The following is a 25,176-nucleotide window of genomic DNA, read 5'->3' as shown; positions in this document are numbered from 1 at the left end:
TGACATCGACAACACATATGTCGGATTTCTTAACATTTTGGAGAGAATGATTCTTGATAAAGAAAAACCGGATAGGATTTCTCAAGAGCTGGACTTCTACATGAACAGTGCAGAGATTTTCTCAAGAAATATAGTAATTAGGCATAGGAGTATGAAATTGCCAAGTAAAAATGAACTATAAAGTATGAATGTTAGTCCTTAAAAGTTACTTATAACTTACAATGTAAGAAGTCAAACTTATTTGACTGGTGGTCAATGTATGATTTAAAGTTAATCTGAATAGGAAGGATCTGGCACTACAAAAGTTGGCCATGAGTATTCTTAGCCTTACGCGTTCTGCCAGCGGTTGCGGGTGCAACTGGAGTACATTCAAATTGGTAAGTTAAAGTTCTACAAATCACTTTCAATTCACTAACAGTAAAGTAAACGACTATCATTCGGCTCAATGCTAATTCACTTTCAATTGGAAATTTCGAAAGATACGTCGATTCACGCGAAGAAAAGGAATCGCCTTGAACAAAATAAGTTCAATGACTTGGTCTTCGTCTGGTACAATCAAAAGCTATGAGAACAATTCCAAGCTAGGTGAGAAAAGGTTGGTTTCTATGATCCTATATGCCTAGATGATTTGGAGGCAAATAGTGAGTGGCTTGTGAAGACAGAGGATCCAATCTTTGCAGTCGAGGACCTAACGTGGGCCCAAGTCAAAGACGCCGCTTTTAGATCGGAACCTGACGAAGGTTCTTCATCGTAAAGGCGGAGAAGAGGGGTGAGCAGTAGCACAAGGCCTAGTAGCAGTCAAGGCCAAGAAGATAAGAATGAGACTGAAGATGTACAAGAAAAAGATTATCAACCATTTGATGTGGATGAGCAACTTGTGCGAACCGGTAATGAAGAAACGGAAGAAGATGAAGTATACGTTGAAGAAGGAGATTACTCCAACGATGATGATGACGGTGATGATGTGCCACAATGGGAGAGGGATCAAATGTATATAGTAATAGTAGTATTATTACTTTATTAGTATAAGTTATTAAGTATATAAATTGTAATTTGTAAGTTATCAAGATATCATATTCATTTCTCAATATAAAAAATTTAAATTTTTAGCAAGTTGTTGACTTGTTGTTATTTGTTAGTTATTACTTTGTTAATTGTTAATGAATTAGAACTTAAAAGATGACTTAGTGAGTTTGTGTTAAGTCATAAGTGTGACTTTTTTAGTATTATACCTTACTAGCTTAGGGACTAATTACACAAATAACAAATTACAAACTTATAATGAAAAAGATGAAAACAACACATTGGATCACTAATTCATGAAGTTTATATTATTTTTGTAGACTTTTTCAAAATTTTCTTATTTTTTTCCCATTTTCTTCTTTTTTTAAAAAAAATGTGTGTGATCACATAAGCGATCAGGCACATGCGATCGCATATGCCATTTGACAACATAGGCAATAGTAACAAATGTGAGGAACACTAGAAGAGAGACAAGTGAGTTCCTGATACTATAAGCTTGAACTAGGGGTCGGCATTGAGCCCATACCTTTTTGCATTGGTTATGAACAATTTAACGAGGCATTTGTTGGAAGCAGTGTTCATAATATCGGTATCGCACCCTTGGGATACAGATACGTATCGGTTATCACACGGGATATATCGTTTGTATCGCATAGTTTATCGCACTTTTTGGGAAACATGGGGAAACATTGGAAAAATGGTTGAATTTTTTAATGAAACTTTGGGGATTGTTAAAAAGGCCCTTAATACACACTTTTAAATCATAACATCTCAAAAAAAAAGATGCACATAATAAATTTCCTTTGTATAGGGTCCCAAGCTATGCGATGTTTAACTGAACTACCGCAACTATATTTAAATTGAATGCATGATATTTATAAATATATCATAGTCATGTATGAAAACACAACCAATTCAATAAATAATAGGGATATAAATTGCAGGTGGACCACACCAAAGGAAAACAATAATGATTGGATATCCACCATTAAAATCCTCCTAAGGCCCACTGTACTGTTTATTTGACATCCAATCTATTGATTGGGTCCTAAAGACCCAGATGAAGGGAAAACATAAATATCAGTTTGATCCAAAGCTTTTATGGCTTCCAAAACGTTTTTAATGGTCAACATTCATTCAACACTGTTTCCTGTAATGTGGTCCACTTGAGTTGTGGATATGGTTCAATTTTGGGCTCAACACCTAAAATGATCAATAAAAACGGATGGATGGCGTGGATAAACCACGTGTAATCACGGTGGGCCCAACAGAGTTTACTCAGTAAGATAAGAGCGTACTGAGTATGCATATGAACACCCATCACTAACGGGCAAATTCGGGTTGCGTACTGAGTTACTTAGTACACTTTTATCGTACTGAGTAAACACATTTGGGCATACCATGAATGTGTGTGGGTTATCCACGCCATCCAAATTGAATAGAAAATTGAAGAATGCCCAAAGCTCAAGTGTGCCACACCACAGTAAACAGTGGCAATAATGACTTCCACCGTTGAAATCTTGGTAGGGCCTACAGTGATGTTTATTTGTCATCCAACCATTTCATTATATCCCACAGACATGGATGAAGGGAAAAAAACAAATAACAGATTGATCCAAAACTTCTGTGGCCCTAAGAAATTTTGGACAGTAGAATTTCAATTCACACTGTTTCCCGTTGTGAGGTCCACTTGAGATTTGGATATACTTCATTTTTGGGCTAGAGCCCTCAAATTATCTTTTAAAATGGATGGACGGAGTAGATAACATATGTAAATCATGGTGGACCCCACAAAGTTTACTCAGTACGCTTAGCGTGCTGAGTTACTCAGTACGCAATCCGCGTCCCTAACAGGCCACAAGATGTCACCAAGTTACGTGGCTCCCACCATGATGTATTTTTTCTATCTACATCGTCCATACATTTGAAGAGATCATTTTATAGCATGAGCCAAAAAATGGGTCAGATCCAGAGCTCGAGTGGACCCCACCATAGAAAACAGTGGAGAAAGGTTTCAATGGTGGAAATCAGTATCACCACTGTTTCCTGTGGTATGATCTTATATTTTTCTAAAATTTGGGATCAACCCTTTATAGAGAATGTTAGTGTATTGTGAATGTGGTTAGTGACCCCTTTTAGTGTAAGTGCATGTGCACACTTCCCTCTTCTCCTGCAGTGTACTATATGCTTTATTATAATAAAATATTATGTGTTAGGGCAAGTAAGCCCAACACATCATATCTCTCAAACTCTCCTTCTTCTTCTCTCTCTCTCAATATTCTCATCTCTTCTTCACATTATCATCATCAAATCATTCTCTCCTCCCTTAAATTAGATGGGAAAGCAGATGGACAGCGCGGATGGACCACATACATTAAAGGTGGGCCCAAGTGAGTTTACTGAGTACGATAAGAGCGTACTGAGTAATGCACCACTGAGTAATGTACGATAAGAGCGTACATTAAAGATGGATTGCGCACTGTGTACTAAGTAACTCTGTGGGGCCCACTGTCATTCATGAATTTTATCAAATCTGTCCATCCGTTTTATCATATAATTTCAGGGATTTAAACGAAAAATTAATCATATCCAAAGCTCAAGTGGACCACACCACCTGAAACAGTTTGAATTGAAGTCTACCGTTGAAAAGTTCGTGGGGGCCCACAGAAGTTTTAGATCAAGATAATATTTATCTTTTCCATGCATCCATGTCTTTGTGATATTATGAACAGTTTGGATGACAAATAAACATCATTGGGGGCCTTATAAATATTTCAACGGTGGAAATCAATAGTTCCATTGTTTCCTTTGGTATGGTCTACTTGAGATTTTGATATACTTTATTTTTGGGCTCAACCCCTAAAATGATCTGGAAAAACGGATGGATGGCGTGGATGAACTATGGGCTGCGTGTAGGGATGACAATGGGCCCTACAGAGTTTACTCAGTACGATCAGAGCGTACTGAGTTACGATTTCCCTCTTTCACTTTCTGTCTCCATTTTTACCCCCATCCACGCAGTCCGATCCGTCTTTCACGCACGCAACCCCTCAAATCTCGTTCTGGAAGGAAGTGTTCGTCGATCCAACCTGATTCCTCGCCGGAATCTCCGAGAAAGAGGGAAGTCAAAGAAAATGGCAAGAAAATCCTACTTGCCTGTCGAATGGCCCGCCTCCAATCACCGCTACAGCCAGGTACTCTCCGATTTATTTTTCTTTTTTCTAATTCAAGTTTTTTTGATTCTCCACAACCCGGATTCGATTTTTATGGTGTTTGTGGGTGGTTAGCTACCGTGGGACTCGTGAGTCCCCTGCAATCCACCCATGACTGTCCGTGCGTTTGTCGATGTACAATAATGGAGAGAAAGATATCTGGTATTTGGGAATTTTTGGTATCTTCCGGGGGTTATCGCAAGTGTATCGTCTCGCAGTGGTGCGATAATGATAATATCGGCTGATAGTATCGATATTTCAAACACTGGCTGGAAGAGATCCCATGGTGTATGTTGCCTGCAAATGACATGGTTTTGATTGACAAGACAAAGGAAGGGCAGAGGGTGTAAACACAAAGCTAGATTTATGGAGGGGTGCTTTAAAATTTAAACGATTTAAAATTAGTTGGACTAAACCGGAGTATATGGAGTGCAATTTTAGTAATAATATGAGTAAATTATTTAAGATTGTTGGCTACGATGTTTCCCAAAATGACCTCTTTCGATATCTTGGGTTGATAATTCATGAGAGCAGGGAGATTGAGAAAGATGTTGCCCATAGAATTCAAGTAAGAAATGGAGATGTACCTATAGAGTTTTATGTGATCGTCGTTTAATACTCAAACTAAAAGGAAATTTTGATGGGATAGCTATAAGACCGACCATGCTTCATGGAACAAAATGTTGGGTAGTTAAGGAACAACATGTTCATAAGATAACTATAGCTAACATGAGGTTGTTGAGATAGATGATTGGCAAGACGAGGAAGAATATAATTAGAAATGAATGCATTTGAGATAACTTAGGAGTAGCACCAATAGGTAATCAAATGGGGGATAGTAGACTCAAATGGTTTAGTAATGTGCAGCAGAGACCACGAACCACGCCAGTCAGAAGGCATGAGTTGGTATAAGTTGAAGACTGTAAAGGGGCAAGGGGAAGGCCTAAAAGAAAGTGGATGGAGGTAGTAAGAAAAGACTTCATGACCTATGGTTTAACCGAAGGAATGGCCGTTGACAAAGTGGAATGCAGAACAGGATTCATGTAGCCGACCCCAGTAAATTGGTATAAGGCTTAGATGATGATGATCACATGTGTGAGAACTCTTCATCTTAGATGATGATGATCGCATGTGTGAGTACTCTTCATCCAAACTCTCTAATAGGAAATATGTTAGAAGATGAGTGTTCTTATTTGGAGATAATAATGATCTCAAAACAACATTGAGTTAATAATATAGTAACATAAGGTCCTAACCAATGCCTACCGAAATAGTTGCATGACAGTATCGGTGGTCAAGCACCCCATACAATTTTGAACCATAACAGTCGAATAACAGCTAGTTTTCTAGTTTTTTATTTATTTATTTTTTTCAAAAAAAAAAAAGAAAAAAGAACAGAATGAGCTCATTTCCACTTTTCTTCCCATTCTCTCCAATTTTCATGGTTTTTGGAGTGATCCTAAGCAAATTTTGACACAACTTGTGCACTATTAATGGATTAAAACACTTGACTAAAGCAATTTGGATGAATCGAAGCTCTAGTGAGCAATTTTGGGGAAAATCGAAAAAAGAGGTACGTAATCAATTTTTTTAAAATTTCTTGCTGGAAACAATTAGTTTCAAGATTATAAGTTTATAACACCAAATTGACCATATCTTGCTAGAGTCTTGGTCGATTTCATGTTGTTTTTATAATTTTCAATTTTATTATAATATTGTTATTTTTTACATAAAAATCAGCAAAATCATTTTTTTTTAAGTTTATTTTTAGTGTGGATGATTGGAATACATGTACAATTAATAGATCTACAAATACATGCCTTGGATCACTCTTTCTAATACTTTTGTTTTCAATTTCGGCTAAATTTTAGATGAATATTCTGTGAAGAAAAAAGACCCAATTTTTTTTTTTCTTTTTAAGATTGAATATGGATGGTTGGAATACATGTATGATGAATAAATCTACAAATGCATGCCTTAAATCACCCTTTCCGATCCCTTTCTTTAATTTATTTTTTTTATTTCAAATGAATAGTGAATATGAAGAAAAATCCCCAAAAAATTGGTTTTTTTTAATATTTGAGTGTGGATGGTTACAATACATGTACAATGAATAGATCTACAAATGCCTTCGATCACTATTTTAAATCTCTTTTTTTTTGGCCAAATTTTGGATGAATAGTGACTGAAAAATCTCTCTCTCTCTCTCTCTCTCTCTCTCTCTCTCTCTCTCTCTCTCTCTCTCTCTCTCTCTCTCTCTCTATATATATATATATATATAGTTTAATATTAAGTGTGGATGGTTGGAATACAGGTATAATGAATAAATCTATAAATGCATGCATTAGATCACTCTTTTTAATCCATTTTTTTTATTTTTCAATTTCAGTTGAATTTTAGATGAACGGTGACTGTGAAGAAAAATCCCAAATAATTGTTTTTTTTTAAATTTTTAACATTTGGGTGTGGATGCTACGAATGCATGTACAATGAATAGATCTACAAATGCATGCATTAGATCACTCATTCTAGTCCCTTTTTTATGTTTTTGAATTTTTTCAATTTCAATTGACTTTCGGATGACTGTGAGGAAAAATCCCTAATAACTGTTTTTTTTAATATTTAGAGTGGATGGTTGGAATACATGTACAATGAACACAACTACAAATACATGCATTAGATCACTCTTTTTAATCCCTTCTTTTTTAAAAAAAATAAAAAATTCAATTTCAGCTATATTTCAAATAAATAGTGATTGTGAAGAAAAAATCCCCAATAATTATTTTCTTAATTTTTCATTTAATATTGAATGTGGATAATTGAATATGAATAGATCGAAAAATGCATACATTTGATCACTCTTTCTAATCCCCAATAATTACCCTTTTTTTTATTGAGTGTGGATGGTTGGAATATAGGTACAATGAATAGATCTATAAATGCATGCCTTAGATCACTCTTTCTAATCCCTTCTTTATTTTTTCAATTTCGGCTGAATTTCGGATGAATGGTGCTGTGAAAAAAAAAAATCCCCAAAAAGGTGAGCTAAAAGAACCCAAAAAATTGCTGTTTTTTATTTAATATTAAGTGTGGATGGTTGGGATACATGTAAGATGATTTAATCTACAAATGCATGCCGGAGATTACTCTTTTTAATGTAATTCTCTAATTTGTTGAATTTTTTTAATTTTGGATGAACAATGACTAAACAAAAATGAGCATAAATTATTATTTTTTTATTTAATCTTGAGTGTGGATAGTTGGAATTCATATAGGATTATTTATCTACAAATGCATGCCTTAGATTACTCTTTTTAATGTGATTTTGTATTTTTTTTTTAAAAATAATTTCGGATGAACAATGGCTAAACAAAAATGAGCATAAATTGTTGCTTTCTTTTATTTGAACAAAAATGAGCATAAATTGTTTTCTTTTTAATTTAATCTTGAGTGTGGATAGTTGGAATACATAGAGGATGATTAAATCTACAAATGCATGCCTTAGGTTGCTATTTTTAATGTAACTTTCTAATTTTCTTTTATTTTTTAATTTCAGACGAATACTGATTGTGAACAAAAAATGAGCATAAATTGTTGTTTTTTAATTTAATTAATTTAATCTTGAGTGTAGATAGTTGGGATACATGTAATATGATTTTTTATTTTTTATTTCGGATGAACAGTGACTATGAACAAAAATACGCATAAATTGTTGTTTTTTTATTTAATCTTGAGTGTAGATGGTTGGGATACATGTAATATGATTTAATCTACAAATGCATGCCTTAAATTGCTCTTTTTAATGTAATTTTCTTTTTTCTTTTTTCTTTTTTTAATTTTGGATGAATAGTGACTGTGAATAAAAATGAGCATAAATTGTTGTTTTTTTATTTGATCTAACCGTTGTTGGCATTTCTTTGTTTTTCTCTCCTTTCCTATTAACAAGTTCCGGTGACCCTTGTTGTGGTAGGACATACCGATCATCTCCATCTAGAATCTCAAACATCGAGGGCACCATCGCATCAACAAATTCATTATCTTCCCGCCAAGTCCTCGGTCTCATTTATGCTATGCTATACCATGCATCGTGTTCCTGTGTGTGTTCTTCTGTCATGTGACCCGGCGGGCTTATGTGCGACATGTGGTTTACCTTTGTTCTATTGAACTTGGAGGGCGGGGCCTTGGCCCTCCAGGATGACAGGCTCAATGGATTCTTCTTTGATTTTATGTGCCTTTCCCTTTTTTACAACTTCTATTTAACCTACAAATGCATGCCTCATATTACTTTTTTTAATGTAATTTTTTTCCTTTCTTTTTTTAATTTCAGAGTAATGGTGACTGTGAAAAAAATGAGCATAAATTGTTGTTTTTTTATTTGATCTTGAGTGTAGATGGTTGGAATACATGTGGGATGATTTAATCTACAAATGCACGCCTTAGATTAACTCTTTTTAATGTAATTTTCTTTTCTTTTCTTTTTGAATTTTTTAATTTCGAATGAATAGTGACTGTAAACAAAAATGAGCAAAAAAAATAATAACAATAATAACCTTGAAGTTGGAACTTGGAATACACGTATAATGATTATACGTTTACATTTTGGGCAAGTGGGGACCATGATTTGTTTACACTTTAGACTTTAGACAATTAGAGTCATTTGGGGATTGGGGTTGTCCTGTTGACTATTGTAGACTTGTAATGAGTAGTGAGTAGTGAGTCTATTGACTTTCGAGTTGTGTCCTTGTGGACTTGTGTTGTTGTGTTCAGTTATGACTTCTGAGCAGAAGAAAATGGGGCCAACCAACAAGTGAAGATATTGGATGGTAGCATTATGAGAGGGTGGGTGGTAGGCACTCCATGAAATGCAACTGCTATGGCAAAGTGGTGAGTGAAGGAATCATGCAACTCAAACAACATTTGGAACATCAAAAGGGGCAAGTTGCAAGGTGCAACAGCGTACCAAGAGAGGTAATGCGGATGATGCGACAGTTTGGAAGAGCCGTAGGGCAAAAAAGCTAGCATGCAGAAGAAGAAGCAAGATGCTCTTAATTCAGGCCCAACATGAGGCCTTCGGTTCTAATTATATAGGCGTTGGCAAGCATGAGAATATTGAGTCCGATGAGGATTCAGATCAAGAGGCTGTGATGGCTAGAAGAGAGTGTGCACATCACTTGTAAAGATGACGAGCGTCAACACATTTTGTGTTTAGGTGGGGTAATGGTGACAGTTCCACCATTACCGTTACGAACATACGGCATACCTTCGTCCTAGTGTTTTAAATAGCTATGCTATGTAACTTGTAGCTTACGCTACGTAGAGTAGCTTAGCCATAATGCTACCTAGCTCATGAAAATAGCTTAAGTATTGTGTAGGCTACGCTACATGATAATACAACTCACATTTACAAGTTATTTTTCACTACAACATTAAAATCAATTAATGTTTCAATGATTTGTTACATTTTTATATTTTCAATAAAAATTAGTTAATTTTCCAATGCTTTTAGTAAATGATGTAGCTAACAGATGAAAATCGGCAACCACATGCAGTTTTATGAAACCCTAGCCAAGGCTTGTGGGAAAGATGAGAAATTGTCTCAAAAAACTGTTGGACAATTTTTGTTATTAAGTTTTATATGAAAGGGAACAAAAGAAAAGCCCCAGAACTAATCTGGGCCTTACATCAAAGCATAACTATGGGTTGGATGTTATAATCTCAACCCTACAATTTTATTTTAAAGGAAAAAGACTAAATTACCCATATCTACTTAAATAATACATAAGAAAAAAAAAAAAAACTAAAATTCGTCTAAAAATAAAGCAAAATCATAACTTGAGAAAAATGCCACCAAAAGACACTTTTGTAGACCCAAAAGTGTACCACGGGTACCATAATGCATGATCCATTGGTGGGTCTACGGGTTTGGCCCATTATGGAAGGTATTTGGGCCCCTTTCGATGCTCTAATCCATGCCAAAACTCGTCTGCAGGTAAATCAGCCCGATACATCAATATTGTGTCGTTCATGTCCTCATCAATAAAATAATATAAGTAATAATATTAAATCAATTTCATTGCTCTTTCTTTACCTTTATACTTAATCATTGCCCTTTCCTATTACTTTGGGTTGTGTTTGGTTGCACCAAATATCATGAAATTTTCTTAAATTTCATTATTAATCAGTCTAATTTGGTGCAGAATATGATGAATTGGTGTAACTGTTGTTCGAAATATCCTTGATATTATCAGTATCTCCAGCTCGGCGATACTGATAACACTAGTAGCAATGCCGATAACGCTGGTGGTATCGTAAATTCCAGGTATTGGTGATGTATCATTAAGTATCGCCAATGTATCGATATCCGCCAATATTTTCGGCTGTGTAAATTCCACGTGTCACTTGTATCAGCGATATTTCAATAATATCACCAATGTATTGATATCACCAAAAATCTATTTATTAAAAAAATCCATTTCAAAATTATTTTATGGATGCATGGTTGCATACAATGTTCAAATTGTTGATGATAACATCGATAATATCGCGATGTTATAATTATCACAACGTGGGCGATATCGAGAACACAGTCCTTCGTTTCCTTTCCAGTTGTCGACGATTTCTCGGGAAATATCATGCATTGCCAATATTCTAAAATATCAACGGATGTGGATGGATAGTATTGATGGGATGTTTAGACTGATTTCTTACGACAACACTTGCTTTTAGAGCCCCATTAAATGGAAACTTATTATGTAGGCATTCTTTTGCAATGTTTTGATTCCTAAATACGCAAATGTGTATTTAAGCATCTCATGAAGTTTCAGTGAAAAATTCCACCGTTTTCCCCATGTTTCCCCAACGTTTCCCTGCATTTCCAGTTATCGGAGATATCGATATTGTTTCCGTATCCCCAGCAAGTGAAACTTGTGGCGATACCGATACTTCAAACGTTGGGTGTAACCAAGTACAACCTTGAATAAAAATCTAGAAATAGCATGTAGCTTACACCTCACGCTTCAAAGGGGTGAATGCTACACTACACACTATTTGCTATTTAAAACAATAGTTGGTCCTAACAAGGTTTACTCTTGGATAACATAAGGTGCTCTCAAGGTTTCCCTACAGTTTATGTTACTATTAGCAGGAAGCATGAAATCAGGACATAAAATCCCCTGCTTTGCCAATAGTGGCTAAATCCAAAATGTGTTTCTGGTCCAACTAGCATTAGGAGTGAAGTTTGATAAGCTATTGGATAAAACACCGAAACAGAAAAATGAGAACCTACCAATAACATACACATGTACTATTCCCTAATCATTCATGATACCTAACCTTTTAAAAAAAGGCATCAGCTCAGCAAAAAATTGCATGATGATGGAGATGAGAATAGAAAAGATTCATAGGAATAGCAACTTCAGTAAGCAACCTGATATCTTCGCTTGTTCTGAGAGACAATGTGCCGAGCCTTGACCTGCACAGCCTTCACTGCACTTCTAGACGAGTCCACAAATCCTTTCGTAAGTGATCCCAGAACACCAGATTGCGCAGCAGTCGAAGTACTCTCGGTAGCAGCACTCTCATCTTGTGTAGTTGATTTTGGAGATAAACGTAACCCAAAGCCACTGGTGAAACGTGCAAATGTGGACTTCCCTGAATTTCCAGACTGAGATTCATGTAGTTCAGAGGGTTGTGGAATCTTGAGACTTCTGGCCCATGAGGATATGCCAGACGCAGATAATATTGATGGGGCATCGCGTGCAGAAGTCTCTTGTTTAGGAGCAACAGAGTCATGAACATTGGGAACTGTAACAGGCGGTGAAGAGGATGTATCAGCTGGTTCCGAAGCCATCCCGCTACCCAGATTCCAAATGTCTCAATAACAGTAAGCAGCTAGCAGTACCAATCATCCAGCATGCACTACGAAGTTGCCCATGTTAGAACCTGCAAGATAAATTGTGTTATATTACAAAAAATAATATATAAAATCTTCACAATGAGGAATGGAGAAAGTATGTAAATACATTCATATTGGCATAAACTGTTTTTTTTTTTTTTTAAAGTGAGGTGCAGAATTCTGTAGCTAGGCAGAGAGAAAAATACATAGGATGGCATTTGATGAATTTGGCACCAAATATCATGAAATTTAATCATACTTGGTGCAATCAAACGCAACCCTAATAAAATAGCTCATGTTTATGAAAACCATAGCTAATTTAGTTGTTCGTAAATGATATCCACATTTCTCTAAGAAGTCAGGACGCAGGACCAGTGCCATCATCACCATCGCATTGTCCTAGCTATTTGGCATTCACTTTACCAAACCCAGTTCACCAATCAATCATATCTGAAAGCCCCATTGATGGGGACATCTCGCGCACACGCACGCCCCCCCTATGCACGTACGCAGAGAGGAGGGCCCCGCCAGCGATCTGGATCGATGATGACGTCCAAGGAGGGCCTCCTATTTAGAGGACTGTGTTTTGGTTCATTGGAGTAGACCCGATCGTCATGTGGATACCACCATTGGATCTCATGATCGTGGCCCACTACTTTATATAATCTAGTACTTTGAATTTTGTTTATTATTGTTATTAGGAATATCATGGACGGTTTAGACTGCTTTGATTAGTTGTTATTTTTGTTACTTCGTCTCTAAGTAATAGGGTGCACACATAGCGCAACTTTTGGAGTATAGGTTTTTCTTATAAATAGGCAACCCCTTATAAGTTTTTTTTATTATTGAAGATTATGAATAAAATTCTGCATTTTTCTGTTTCTCTAATTCTCTGAGTTGTGGAAATCTAATTAGGTGCGAAACCCTCCTTTCTTCGAAGGGCTAACTACCGTAGTGCGAAGCCACATCCATCTCAAATCGCCCCCACCTCTTACCCTCAATATTCACCATCTTCCACAGCCATCCCATCTCCAAATCCATTCATTTTGCAGCTAATCCTTCCTCTACAGCAGATTTGCAGAATCAGGCCCTGCAGAAGGGCTAAAACTTCAGCGGAGCACCGTGCACAAACGAGACATCCGATCGTCCCGAAATTTGGCGTGAAGGTGGACCTCCTATGGCCGACCAGACCCAAGTTGGCCGATTTCAGATTCGTGGGCCCCACACACGTGCGGTCAGGATCCCACACACGTGCGTCAGGGCCCAGCCACTGTCCACACGTGTGGATCACCTCGGGTTCGTCTATTTCCTCTATTCCACTCCTTTCTCACCCTAACCCTAACCCTAAATTATCCTAAATCCCAAGTTCTATTCCCCTTTTACAACTCTAGGGTTTCCTGAATTGAAACATATGAATCTCTTGGATTGGGAAATAATCTTTTGCATGTGTGGATGAATCTACTCTCTTTTGATCATTGTTTAGTATATAATTTTAATTGATCCAGCTCTAGCATGTGTAGGCTTGGACTCTTGTAGATCCCCCTTGTTGAATGCTTGACTTCATGTGGGATGTGGAATTTTTGTGATTGTTTCTAAATTAGTATGATCTAAAGTCTAAATTCTTGCATATCATATTTAGTTTCCATGTCCTGCATCACCAAGGTGTTCCGTAACGGTAACAGTGGCCGTAACGACCATCACCATTACCTTTACGATACAGGGCATAACAGCTATTACGGCCTCGTAACAGCTGTTACAATCTCTCTTTTTTATTTTTTTTATTTATTGAAAAACCCCTTGAAAAACATGTATCTGCCCCGTAATGTTGATTAAAAAGTATGAAAAACCTATATATGTCCCATAATAGACCATTGCAAAGCTATTATGGCCTTTATAGGGGATGTAACATGCCGTTAGCAGTAATTACGGGTTATTTTTTTCCATAACAGTTGTTACGGCCGTTACGACCCCGTAAAGTGTAACGGTTGCTACTGTTACCTTTACGTAACAGCCTTTACGGCACACCATGTGCATCACCCATCCTCAGTAAGGGACTGTTTCTTTACCACTTCACATGCCCCTGAAATATGAAAATCAGATTTCAGCCATTTAACATGCTATTTTGGGTGTTGGTTTAGCACACTTAAAAACAGTCCTTTGGAAATTAATCATGGATTCAATTTGGGGGTGTTGTATGCACTGAATGCGATGAGTGGTGAGTTTGGAATGCAGTAAGTGGCTTTGCATTAAATTTTTATTTTTATTTTTTCCCTAAAATGACAACTTTGCCCATTCGAAGTAACTTCTTGTAAAGCTTTTAGAGCTAATTACGTTGATGTTGTGTGGACATGACAAAGTTCATTGGACCCTATCATGATGTATGTGTTATATCCATCCCATCCATCCATTTTGACACATCAATTCAGGGCATGAGCCAAAAAAAAAAAAAAAAAGAGGAGGAAAACCCAAAGCTCAAGTGGACCACACCATAGAAAGTTGTGCAAACAATGACACTCACCATTGAAACCTTCCTAGGGCCCACCATGATGTTTTTTGGCAATCCAACCTATTCATAAGGTCACACAGACCTAGATGAAGGGAAAACATATCAGCTTGATCCAAAACTTCCATGGCCCCCAAGAAGTTTTCAATTGTAGGCATTCAATCTCAACCTGTTTATGTTGTGTGGTCCACCTGAGCTTTGGATCTGCCTCATATTTGGGGCTCATGACCTAAAATGATCTGAAAAAATGGATAGACGGTATGGATCTAACACATACATCATAGTGGGGCCTGATAGAACTTTACCACGTCAACACCGAGGTGGCTACTGGATTGCAGACTCGAATAAGTTCCTGCGCAAGGATGCTAGGTGGGGCTCGCCGTGATGTTTGTAAGAAATCCACTCCGTCCATCCGTTTTGAGAGCTCATTTTAGGACCTTTGACAAAAAAATGAGGATCTAAAACGTAAATGGGCCACAAGAGATGGAACGGTGGGGAAAGAAATGCCTACCATTAAAACCTCCCTGGGCTCCATCTTGATGTTTATATGTCATCTAAACCGTTTATAAGGAAATTCCCACTGGGATGAGGTGAAAACATTAAAAACTTAGCGTAATAAAAACTTTTGTGGCCATACAAATGTTTCAATGGTGGTCACTGAATCTCCATTGTTCCCTCCCATGTGGTCCACTTGAATTTTGGATCCACACCATTTTTGGTCAAATGTCCTAAAATGAGCTCTCAAAAAGGGATGGACAGAGTGAATTTCTCACAAATGTCGCGGTGGGCCCTACCTAGCATCCCTGCACAGGAATTTCCTATGAAAGACTTTTGGTAGGAAATCCGCGTACGAGGATTGCGGCGAGCAGATTAGGTGCGGCCTTGGCCTCACCAAAGATAGTGGGGCCCTTACATGGGGCCCACCTTGATGTGTGTATTCTACATCCACACCATCCATCCGTTTTTTTCATATCGCTTTAGGGCATGAGCCCAAAATTGAAGCATATTCAATTCTCAGGTCACGGACCTGGATGAAGGGAACAAACAAATATCAGCTTGATCCAAAACTTTTGTTGCCCCCAAAAAGTTTTTAATGGTGGGAATTCAATCACGAAGTGTGGTCCGCTTGAGATTTGGATCTTCTTCATTTTTGTGACCATATCCTAAAATGATCCAGAAAAATAAATGGACAGTGTGGATATACAACACATACATCAAGGTGGGCCCCATGGTCCGACGTTACCCCAGTAACACCTAATCCACTCTAGCTTTGGAGGGACGCCAACTAGGTGGGGCCCATTGTGATGTTTGTGAGAAATCCACCCCGCCCATCCATTTTTTTCATATCAAGTTAGGATATGGGCACAAATTAGGGATAATTTGGTAAATTGCCAAATTTCAGACATTTTTACCAAACAGAAATTTTTGGATTCAATACTAAATATCAGTGTTCAGGAATTTTTTTCAAACAGTTAACCAAACAGGCATTCCAACAATCATCGGTACTAAAATTCAGTTAAAAAATGGATCCATTACTTAAATTAATTTCAAACTTTTTTTAATTCAGTTTACCAAATGCACCCTAAGCGTACAAGCTTTCACATTTAACTTACTTTTGAGGCAACTCCATGCTACTCGTAGGCTGCTTTGGATGTCCTTAATTCCCCATGCTTGATTATATCCTTCCTCGTCTTTCCAGACATCCATCTCAACATCCTCATCTCTACAACACTCATCGCTTCTCATGTTACAATGTAACTGCACAATGCTTCACCCATATAGCATAGCCAGTCAAAATATTGCCTTAAGGGCCTATTTGGATGGTGGGAAAAGAAAAGAAAAGAAAACGGTAACGATTATCTAATGATGATTTCCCATGAGCATGGAATCAATTCCATGGATTCCATTTTAGGGATCTAGTTTGGATAACAAGTGGATATCCAAATAAAGTTCTCATAAAATTAACCTCATATTTCGTGCTTGAGAATGACTATGGTGTGTGGGTAATGATTGCATTTTGAAATTCAATGTTTCACTGCTATCCAAACATGGCGAAATGTCCCATCATGTGAAAAGTCATCCATTTTCATTTCTTCTCCAACCATCCATAGAGGCCCTAAGTTTCATGGGCATGCAAAGTACAAACACAACACTCCAAAGGCAGATCTTTACTTCATCCACTCACAGATTCTCATTTTACATTGTAACTGCCCAACACTTCACCCCATATAGCATAGCCGGTCAAACAGTTACCTTAAAGTTTCAATGGGCATGAAAACAAAACAATCCAAAGGCCAACCTCCACTTCATCCACCTAGCTCTAATTCTACTGGAAACATCCCCAATACAAAACAATGCCCTGAAAATAGCTTCCTTTGCTAGAGAACCAACTATTCTACTCGGGACCATGTAATGTGAACAGATTATAACATATTAATTAATGCAGATGCAAACACACAGGCATCCATCTGCATTAGCTTTCACTGCACATCCAAACAGTGATCAAACTGGATTAGATGAGAACCCTCAATGAAAACTTTTAAAAAAGAAAACATCCAACAAAGTTGCTCCCTCATGAAAGTGGGATGCCCCACCATGAACAGGTGTTGTTCTTAAGTTTTTTAATCTAAAAAAAGCATGTTATGCCATTTATTCTTGAAAAAAAAAAAATTTCAAACTTCCGAAAAAAAAATAGCATGGTTTTTTTTTTTCTCTCTTTTTAAAAATTTCAAACCATAAATGGATAATTAATACCCTAATGGGTATGGGTACACATTTCAGAATCGACATGGGTATGGGCACGGGTACGGGTTTGAGTGTAGATTCTGTAGAACCATTTGGCAGGTATGGGTATGGGTACCCCTATACCCAACCTGAAGCTGGCCCGTTGCCAGTTGCCACCCCTAGATGTTTATATCTAAATTCTAATGCCTACAGGCGGAGATAATGATGATGATGATGTGATCATACAGGGATAGGTGATGGTGATGGTGCTCTGACGGCAATGATAATGATGCCCGAACAATGATGATACCCGGATGATGATGATGAATGATGCTGCACAGCTGATGATAATGCCCATATGATGGTAGTTATGATGGTGATGGCAGTGATGTTGATGTTAATGCCGATAGTGGTAACGGTGATGCTCGGATGATCATCCTCATCATCCTACTATGTTCTTTCCACAAAATGAATTTTTTTTCCCAATCAGCATTGTGCGGAGGGAAAAAAAAAAAGGAAAAGTGAAACAGATTATCAAAGAAAAAATCAGACAACACTTCCACATAAAATCAACTTTCAAGAACCAATACCCCAGAATAGCAGTTCCCCAAATATGGGTATTTTCAGAAAATCATTCAAGGACTATAAACAAAATGAGGCTTTAGACTTTTATAGATCTAGCACCCTACCATGATTTTTGAGAAACATTCCTTTGTCGCAAAACATGTGCACTGCCATGATAAAGAATATCACCTCCAACATTATAGCTCCTAACTACTCAGATGAAGGACACCAATTTTGAGCTTTGTAAAACCTTACTGAAGAAGAGGCTTCCAAGTGTCCAACGATAGTTCCAAGATTTAAAAATCTTAGCAAGCCCAAAGCCAACACAGTCATTACAGTGTATATTGAACTCACAAAGCATAAATGTACAATGCACATGTCAAAAGGGAGAGTACCTACTGACACACTTTTTATATGAATGACAATTTTATTAGAAGTAAAATAAAAAGTAACAAGATCTGTCAAGATACTGGATAGAGTCTCCTATACAGAGGTTTGATCTAAGGAATCCTTAGCTATCTTCTATACAATTAGCTTCTATAGGAATTTGGAATAAAAAATGGAAGAAGATTTTTTTTTTAAATGCATTCTAATCTCATTTAAGATGAAGGCAAAATTCCTAGGAGGATGTACCTTTCCTGATGCCCATGCAATAGCCAACAAAGAGTATCCTTCGGAAATGATCCCCCAAGACACTCGAGGAAGAGCACATATTCCGACTTTGGTGTTTAAGATCTCCCCAATATTACAGATTCCTTTTCCTCCCAGCCCATAAAAGGAAAGAACAATAGAACCATCAGAATCCACCCCTGGCCCTACAGACCCGTAAGTTCCACGATCGCTTCTTGCATGAAACTTTGTGTCATCCAATATGGCACCCAATGGATCGTCATTATAGCACTTCGTGTGCCATTTTACATGGCACTGCATGTGTCAATCTATGTTCCATCCTAAATGAACTCCATGTGCCATGGCCAGGTAGTCTCATATCTACTTCTAAGTTCTTACATGACACTCTATTTGCCACAAGGTTTACTCACAATTACAGCCTATCCTCTGGCCATAAATTTGATATATAACAGAATGTATCAGATGATACACCATGCATCAACAATATAGAGTGAATATTGATCGATTTAAGCTACTTGTCACTTGTCAGTTATAGATATAATGACATAAAATGGGTCCAAGAAACTGATAAGCTACAGTGATGCAATAAAGTATCAGCAATATGACACATACAATATACCATATGATACTCTAAAGAATGATGTGTCATCCTCATCGCATTGCATATATCATCTTACACAACTCATTGTGCCTTTCCATGAGAATTTTCATGATGAACCATCCTCATCTCATTTGGCATACGGTGCATCCCCATCATGTAAGTGCTTTCAACAATGCTCGCCATCTTTTCAACACAAACATGGCATCTAGAGTGTATTTACACACTGCCTAAATTCACATGTGTCAACCCAACAAGAGAGGATGCTCATGTAAAGTTCCACTTACAGGTTGAATTATTACAAAACCAGACACCCTCTAATAAACCTTTCTGTCTATAAATATCAACCACTCGTGAGAAAGAATAACGCGTATGACGTAGCACATCTTACTTACATAAGCACCACTTTACAAATAGACATCCTGTAGCATCCTCTCAACAAAAGGGGATGCAACTATAGTAGCATCCACTAACATAGGGAGTGATCTTTCAGTGTATCTTTTGTCCATAAAGGGAAGACACGAGAGAGGGCACCCATCTGGTAGACTATTTCACGCATAGCTTATACTCGGAAAGAACATAACAACAGTATCATGGATCATTGAAAATCATGACAGCTGCATGCGAAAACTAAGAACATTCTGCTAGAAGTTTCACACCACAAGCAATGAAGCAGCCAAATATTTTTATTGCAATGTGTCAAATGATTTCTCCCTTAAAGATATAACTAACAATTGCATAGTATGATCATTGGAAGTGTGTCATGTCCTTTATACAATTCCATGAGAAAAGAAACTTTGCAGCATTTGTGTTTCCTTTTTCTTTGAGAATTTCCCCCCCTTTTTCTTAATTATAGATGGTTCTATCTAATCTACCATATTAGTTCACTACCTCTAACCAAAATTACCACAGCAACCCAAAGAAAACTGTCACAATACCATTGTGTTCTCCTTATAATCTCCATGATACAACAACATTAATGCAGGGGCATTTTCACACCGGGCTCGAGTGGGGTAGCCTGTGGGATGTGGGGACGCACTCAAGGTGGGTGGCCCGTGTGAAACAGGTGGCTTGTGTGAGGTGGTACCCATGTGATGTGGAGCCCATAAGGGGGTTTGGCCGAGGTCTTAACCCACATGATGTGGGGCCTGGGCTCTGAAATAAAGTAATTAATTCGCCATGCTCTATTAGTTCGAGCTTTCAGAGCAAGTGGTTAATTGTCCTGCATCAAAGTGGTATCAGAGCGGGAGGTCTCGTGTTCGAGAGTCCTCACCAGAGGTGATTAATGCAAAAGCATTTTCACACCAGGCTCGAGTGTGGTAGCCTGTCGGATGTGGGGACACACTCGAGGCGGGCAGCCCGTATGAGGCGGGCCCTACCCGCATGAGGCGAGTGGTTTATGTGAGGCAGTACCCATGTGATGTGGGGCTCAAGAGGAGGGTTCAGCCGAAGTCTTAACTCATGCGATGTAGGGCCTGGGCTATGAGATAAAGGGATTAACTCGCCATGCTCTATTAGTTCGAGCTTTTAGAGCAAGTGGTTAATTGTCCTGCATCAAACATGGGTACGCAATAAGCTTTTGAGACCACTCTTTTTCTTCTCTTTTTTTTTGGCAAGTACAATTGAGGTCTCTCATAGTATCATTAACCTTCAGAAGCTACTAATCTATCCAGAGCTCAAGAAGTATTGCTAGGGATCCCTAGATTCATCAATGATGCAAAAGGAGGCAGAAACCTACCACAAGAAACCGATCTTACATAAGAAAATGGCTCATTGTCTGATAGAACATTGCATAAACAACCACGAATTACACAAGAAACCTACTTTAGCAAACAAAACTTATAATGCAACCAAGATCACCGAATTCCTCCAAATTGATGCATCATTCAAATGCTTATATCACACATGTACCATCTTGGAAATTATCGTTTAGGGCCCATTTGGATACTACCAAATAAGTTACTTTTTCTACTTATAGCAGTAGATAAGTGACTTATTTCAGATAAGTTTGTTTGATTTATGATTAGTTATAAGTAACTTTTTTACTTAAAAGCACTTAATCACTTCAGTTAATTTTTTTAGCTTTTCTACTCTCCGTAAGTTGCTGAAGAGAGCCATAAACAGAGACGAAAGAGAGGAGAAGCTAATAAGTATGATGTTTACCAAACATACTTATCTTCTTAATAAGTAGAAACTAAGATAAGCTACTTATGGCATAAGTAGCTTATCTTAATCAACTTACAATCCAAACACCCTCTCAAGACCCTCCCAGACACTTCAACATGTTGTGGTGGGGAAATTCACACATGGGCTCGTATTCTCAACTAAGGGAACCCATTTTTTCTTAACCTGATAGATTTTCAAGGTAAGTTTTACTAGAAGTATGCACCACAAACCTATATAATGTCAAGAACCTACATATAATAGTACCCTTGTAAATCAAATTTTAGATTTTGATGTGTAATATTAGCATCCTCAATTCCATAATCTGAGTCTCTCTCCTCTAGAAGCAGTTGATAACACTTCACAAGCATCCTCCATCCAAAGAACAAAGATCAGAGCTTCTTGATTGAAATTGGCAGTCAACCCACATAAGCTGATATGGTTTACCACTCTTGCATGCTCAACAATACCGGTGAAAACAGGTCATAATAACTATTGGAAAAAGCAGAAAGCAATACTGCAATTCTCAAAACACCAAAACATACCCCCCAGCCTTTCCATCCCCGTTAGGGATCCGAATGGTATCATAAAATCCTTCCAAGACCACCTTACAAGTAAGGATGAGGAGGTAAACCTCCACTTCCCCACCTAAATCACAAAATGGTTTTCATAACACAAAACCGAAGCGCCCCTTCTGGACCAACATCCACCGCCATTTCTTCTAAACATACTCTACTTTACACTCGTTCAACCTCAAACCTTCTCCAAGCTAGGGCATCAAATTATTTTTTTTTTGAAAGGCAACGAAATTTTATTAAAAAGCTAAAAAGAAAACAGAAAGAAAAACAAGAGCAGCAGCCAAATCTGCTGAGGAAATAGACAAAGGCTTACAAACCAAGAAACAAAAGATCACAATCCTTCATGGATTCAAGATGGGTGGCCCATTCAATAATTAGAGCTTTAGCTCTAGAAAGCACCGAGTCCGAAGAATTAGAAATGTCCCGAAAACATCTGCAATTCCTTTCCATCCAAACACACCACCAAGTGGCGAGAAGGGCCATTTTCCACAGGGTGGATCGATTCTTATCAAGCTTCACCCCATTCTAATCCGTAAAGAGAGAAGAGACACTAACTGGAGGGCACCAATTGACTTCAAAGCGGACCCGAAAATCGGCCAATATGGAAGAAATGAAAGGGCAATGAAGCAGCAAATGGTCGACCGTCTCCTCCGCCTTCTTACAGCACAAACAAATATTCACCAGACACATCCCTCTCTTCCTTAGATTATCCACCATTAAAAAAATTTTCAAAATGACCAGCCAGCCGAATGTGATGAACTTAGGAGGAACCGGGGATTTCCAAATTTTAGAACAGTGATGAATAGCCGAAATGGGAGATTGGTCCAACTGCATATAAAAAGATCAGACCGAGAATCTGTTGGTCTTGGACATCAATGAACCCTCTATCCAGAATCAGCCCCATACAGCAGCAAGAGCTCCTTCCAAAACATCAAAGCATCTCAGACCCCGATATGTGCTGCTCAAATGAATACATCCAGTGAAAGAACCAATATTTTTCACCATGCAAGCCCTGGATCATCCCATGACAAGGTCCCAATCACGAGCAAAGAACAAAATGATTTAATAAAAAAATGTCCCAAAAGAAGATCATTCCCTACTAATGACTGGAACACCAACATCAAATCTGCAGCTCATGAGAGTACAATTCTCAGAAAAAAAAAAAAAAAACAAACGGACACAGACCAACACAGAAGCTCCCCAATTCAGCATTATATGCAAGCGGAAAACTATCTATATATATATATATATATATATATATATATATATATATCGCTTCGAATACAGAAGAAGAAAGTGGGGAAATGGGTGCCAACCCAGGCCGAAAACACAGTTTCTCCCGATTTAAATGGCGACTACCAAATAGAGCCCTAAATTCATCGAACGCATAATTCACACCACAAAAATATTCATTCCTCGATAAAAATCCACTGTAAGAGAGAAATTAGTGGAAGAATTACAGGAAATGAGAAGGTCGGATGCAGAATCCCTAACATCCATTCATATCAAACGAAAACTGACCCAAATTCAAATATCTGCAGCGAAATGAAATGAGAAAATAAAGGAAAATGATCATGATGCAACTGAGAAAGGAAATCGGGGTTTGAATAATCTTAGATCTGCCTACAGAGATGTAATCACATGAATCCAAAGAAATCGAGAAGAAAAGGAAAAGAAATAGAAACCTTGAGAGAGAGATAGAGTGCAGAAAATCTACTTTCGATCTTTTTTCTAGGGTTTTTGGACGATCGAAACTAGATCAGCAACGATTTCTATTTTGCCGGTGTTTAAAATGCGAATTGCGAAAACAATCATGGAAAATAAGCTCTCGTTTTTTTCTTGTTTTCATTTTTTGTTATAAAAGCTTTGATACTCCGGCAAAGTATGATGGATGGTACGCAGGCACTTGCAAAATTAAATGGCAACATACAAAGAATTCAAACTAAACCGTAGATATTGCGACCTTATTGTTCAAATGTCAAAAACTAAATAAAACAAAACAAATTACGCTTACTTGATCATATGGAAATCGGATTTCTGGCCAGTTATTGGATGGTCTAAGTTGAATATATTTCAACAAACAATTGATATTCAAAGGTTACGATCATTCAAACAATATGACTTACATTCAATGTATTACATAAGTTAGTTTATTTTGAGTAAATGTGCAACAGCGCATGCATTATCTATGTGTATGCCTGTGTATCAAACACTGCGCTCTGCCAGAGTATCAAATAACTCCCTTCGAAAGGTTGTTTGATACCTTGGCTGAAGATCATAGTTCATACTCATGCACTTTGAATTTTTGTACAACCATGTAAGAAAAATTGAATCAAACTGTTTACAACGTGGGAAAAATAGTAGATATCTTATAACTTTAAAATTGAAATTGATGAAATGAATCTGACCATTGAATATTTTTGTTTTAATTTTCTAGGGGATGTCCATCAATCGGACAGTTAACAGATCATTTGAGTGTGATTGTCTGATTGTGGCCTGGATAGAGTTGGACACACTATTTGGACGAATTAATTGAGTTATATATATGCCAATTATTTAAATTTTCAGTGCATGTGTATGAGCCATTACCCTCAGCCAGAGCATCGGAGTTTCTAATTATTTACACTGGATAGCAACAACATTACACGCCGGGATAAGATGTCTAGTCGTCATTGTCGTCGTCCCGAGCCTATCTCTCCTCACACGTGCATGTTCGACTGGGTCCCTTGGGGCACGTGCCCTGATCTGTTGAACAACATTCATCATTCATCGTGCAAATATGACCCACCCGATTGGTGGACTAGCCTGATTTTTGGTCTACAAGACATACTAAGTGGGCCCATCTGATCATTGTAATGGATCTCGTACAGGAACTTTGCATGGGCACGTGTAGGCACAACAGCCCACAGGTTTGCTAGAATACATCCCGGCGTATTGTTATAGTATAGGACGCACCCGGACCATGTTGTTGAAGACACACCCGGACCGTATCCGTTGAAAATGGGCTCATGTTAGGTGATCCAAACCGTTTATATGGGCCCACCGTGAATAACGATGGTGAAACTAATATTGGAATATTTTAAATTTTGATATAAGTTTAGGATTTTCAATCTTGATGAACTTCAACGCATCCACCTTCATCTGTGTATCTCTTTGGATCTACGTACTGGATCACCAAAAATAACCTCAGATCCAATGGATATGGTTCTGACGTATCATATAGCAATACATAGGGATGTATTAACTCAAAGCCAAACTACCTTGTAGATGGGACGCAGTTTGGCTGT

The 25,176-nt window shown here is 37.7% G+C and overlaps 1 protein-coding gene across 1 annotated transcript in view; it reads right to left on the bottom strand.

The window, feature by feature from the left end:
• Positions 1 to 23,719, bottom strand: part of LOC131228641 (phosphatidylinositol 3,4,5-trisphosphate 3-phosphatase and protein-tyrosine-phosphatase PTEN2A) — a 74,049-nt gene extending 50,330 nt beyond the window's left edge. Inside the window, exons 1-2 of the mRNA XM_058224447.1 lie at positions 23,607 to 23,719; positions 11,662 to 12,176 (exon numbers count right to left, since the gene is read on the bottom strand). Of these exons, the coding sequence (XP_058080430.1) occupies positions 11,662 to 12,084 (423 nt within the window). The 5' untranslated portion in view covers positions 12,085 to 12,176; positions 23,607 to 23,719. The remainder of the gene's footprint in view (positions 1 to 11,661; positions 12,177 to 23,606) is intronic.
• Between the last annotated feature and the right edge of the window lie 1,457 nt (positions 23,720 to 25,176).

This window comes from Magnolia sinica, chromosome 16, assembly GCF_029962835.1.
Source record: "Magnolia sinica isolate HGM2019 chromosome 16, MsV1, whole genome shotgun sequence".
NCBI classification, from domain to species: Eukaryota; Viridiplantae; Streptophyta; class Magnoliopsida; order Magnoliales; family Magnoliaceae; genus Magnolia; species Magnolia sinica.
Note: the sequence above shows the minus strand (reverse complement) of the source record. Positions and strands in the feature narration are given on the sequence as shown.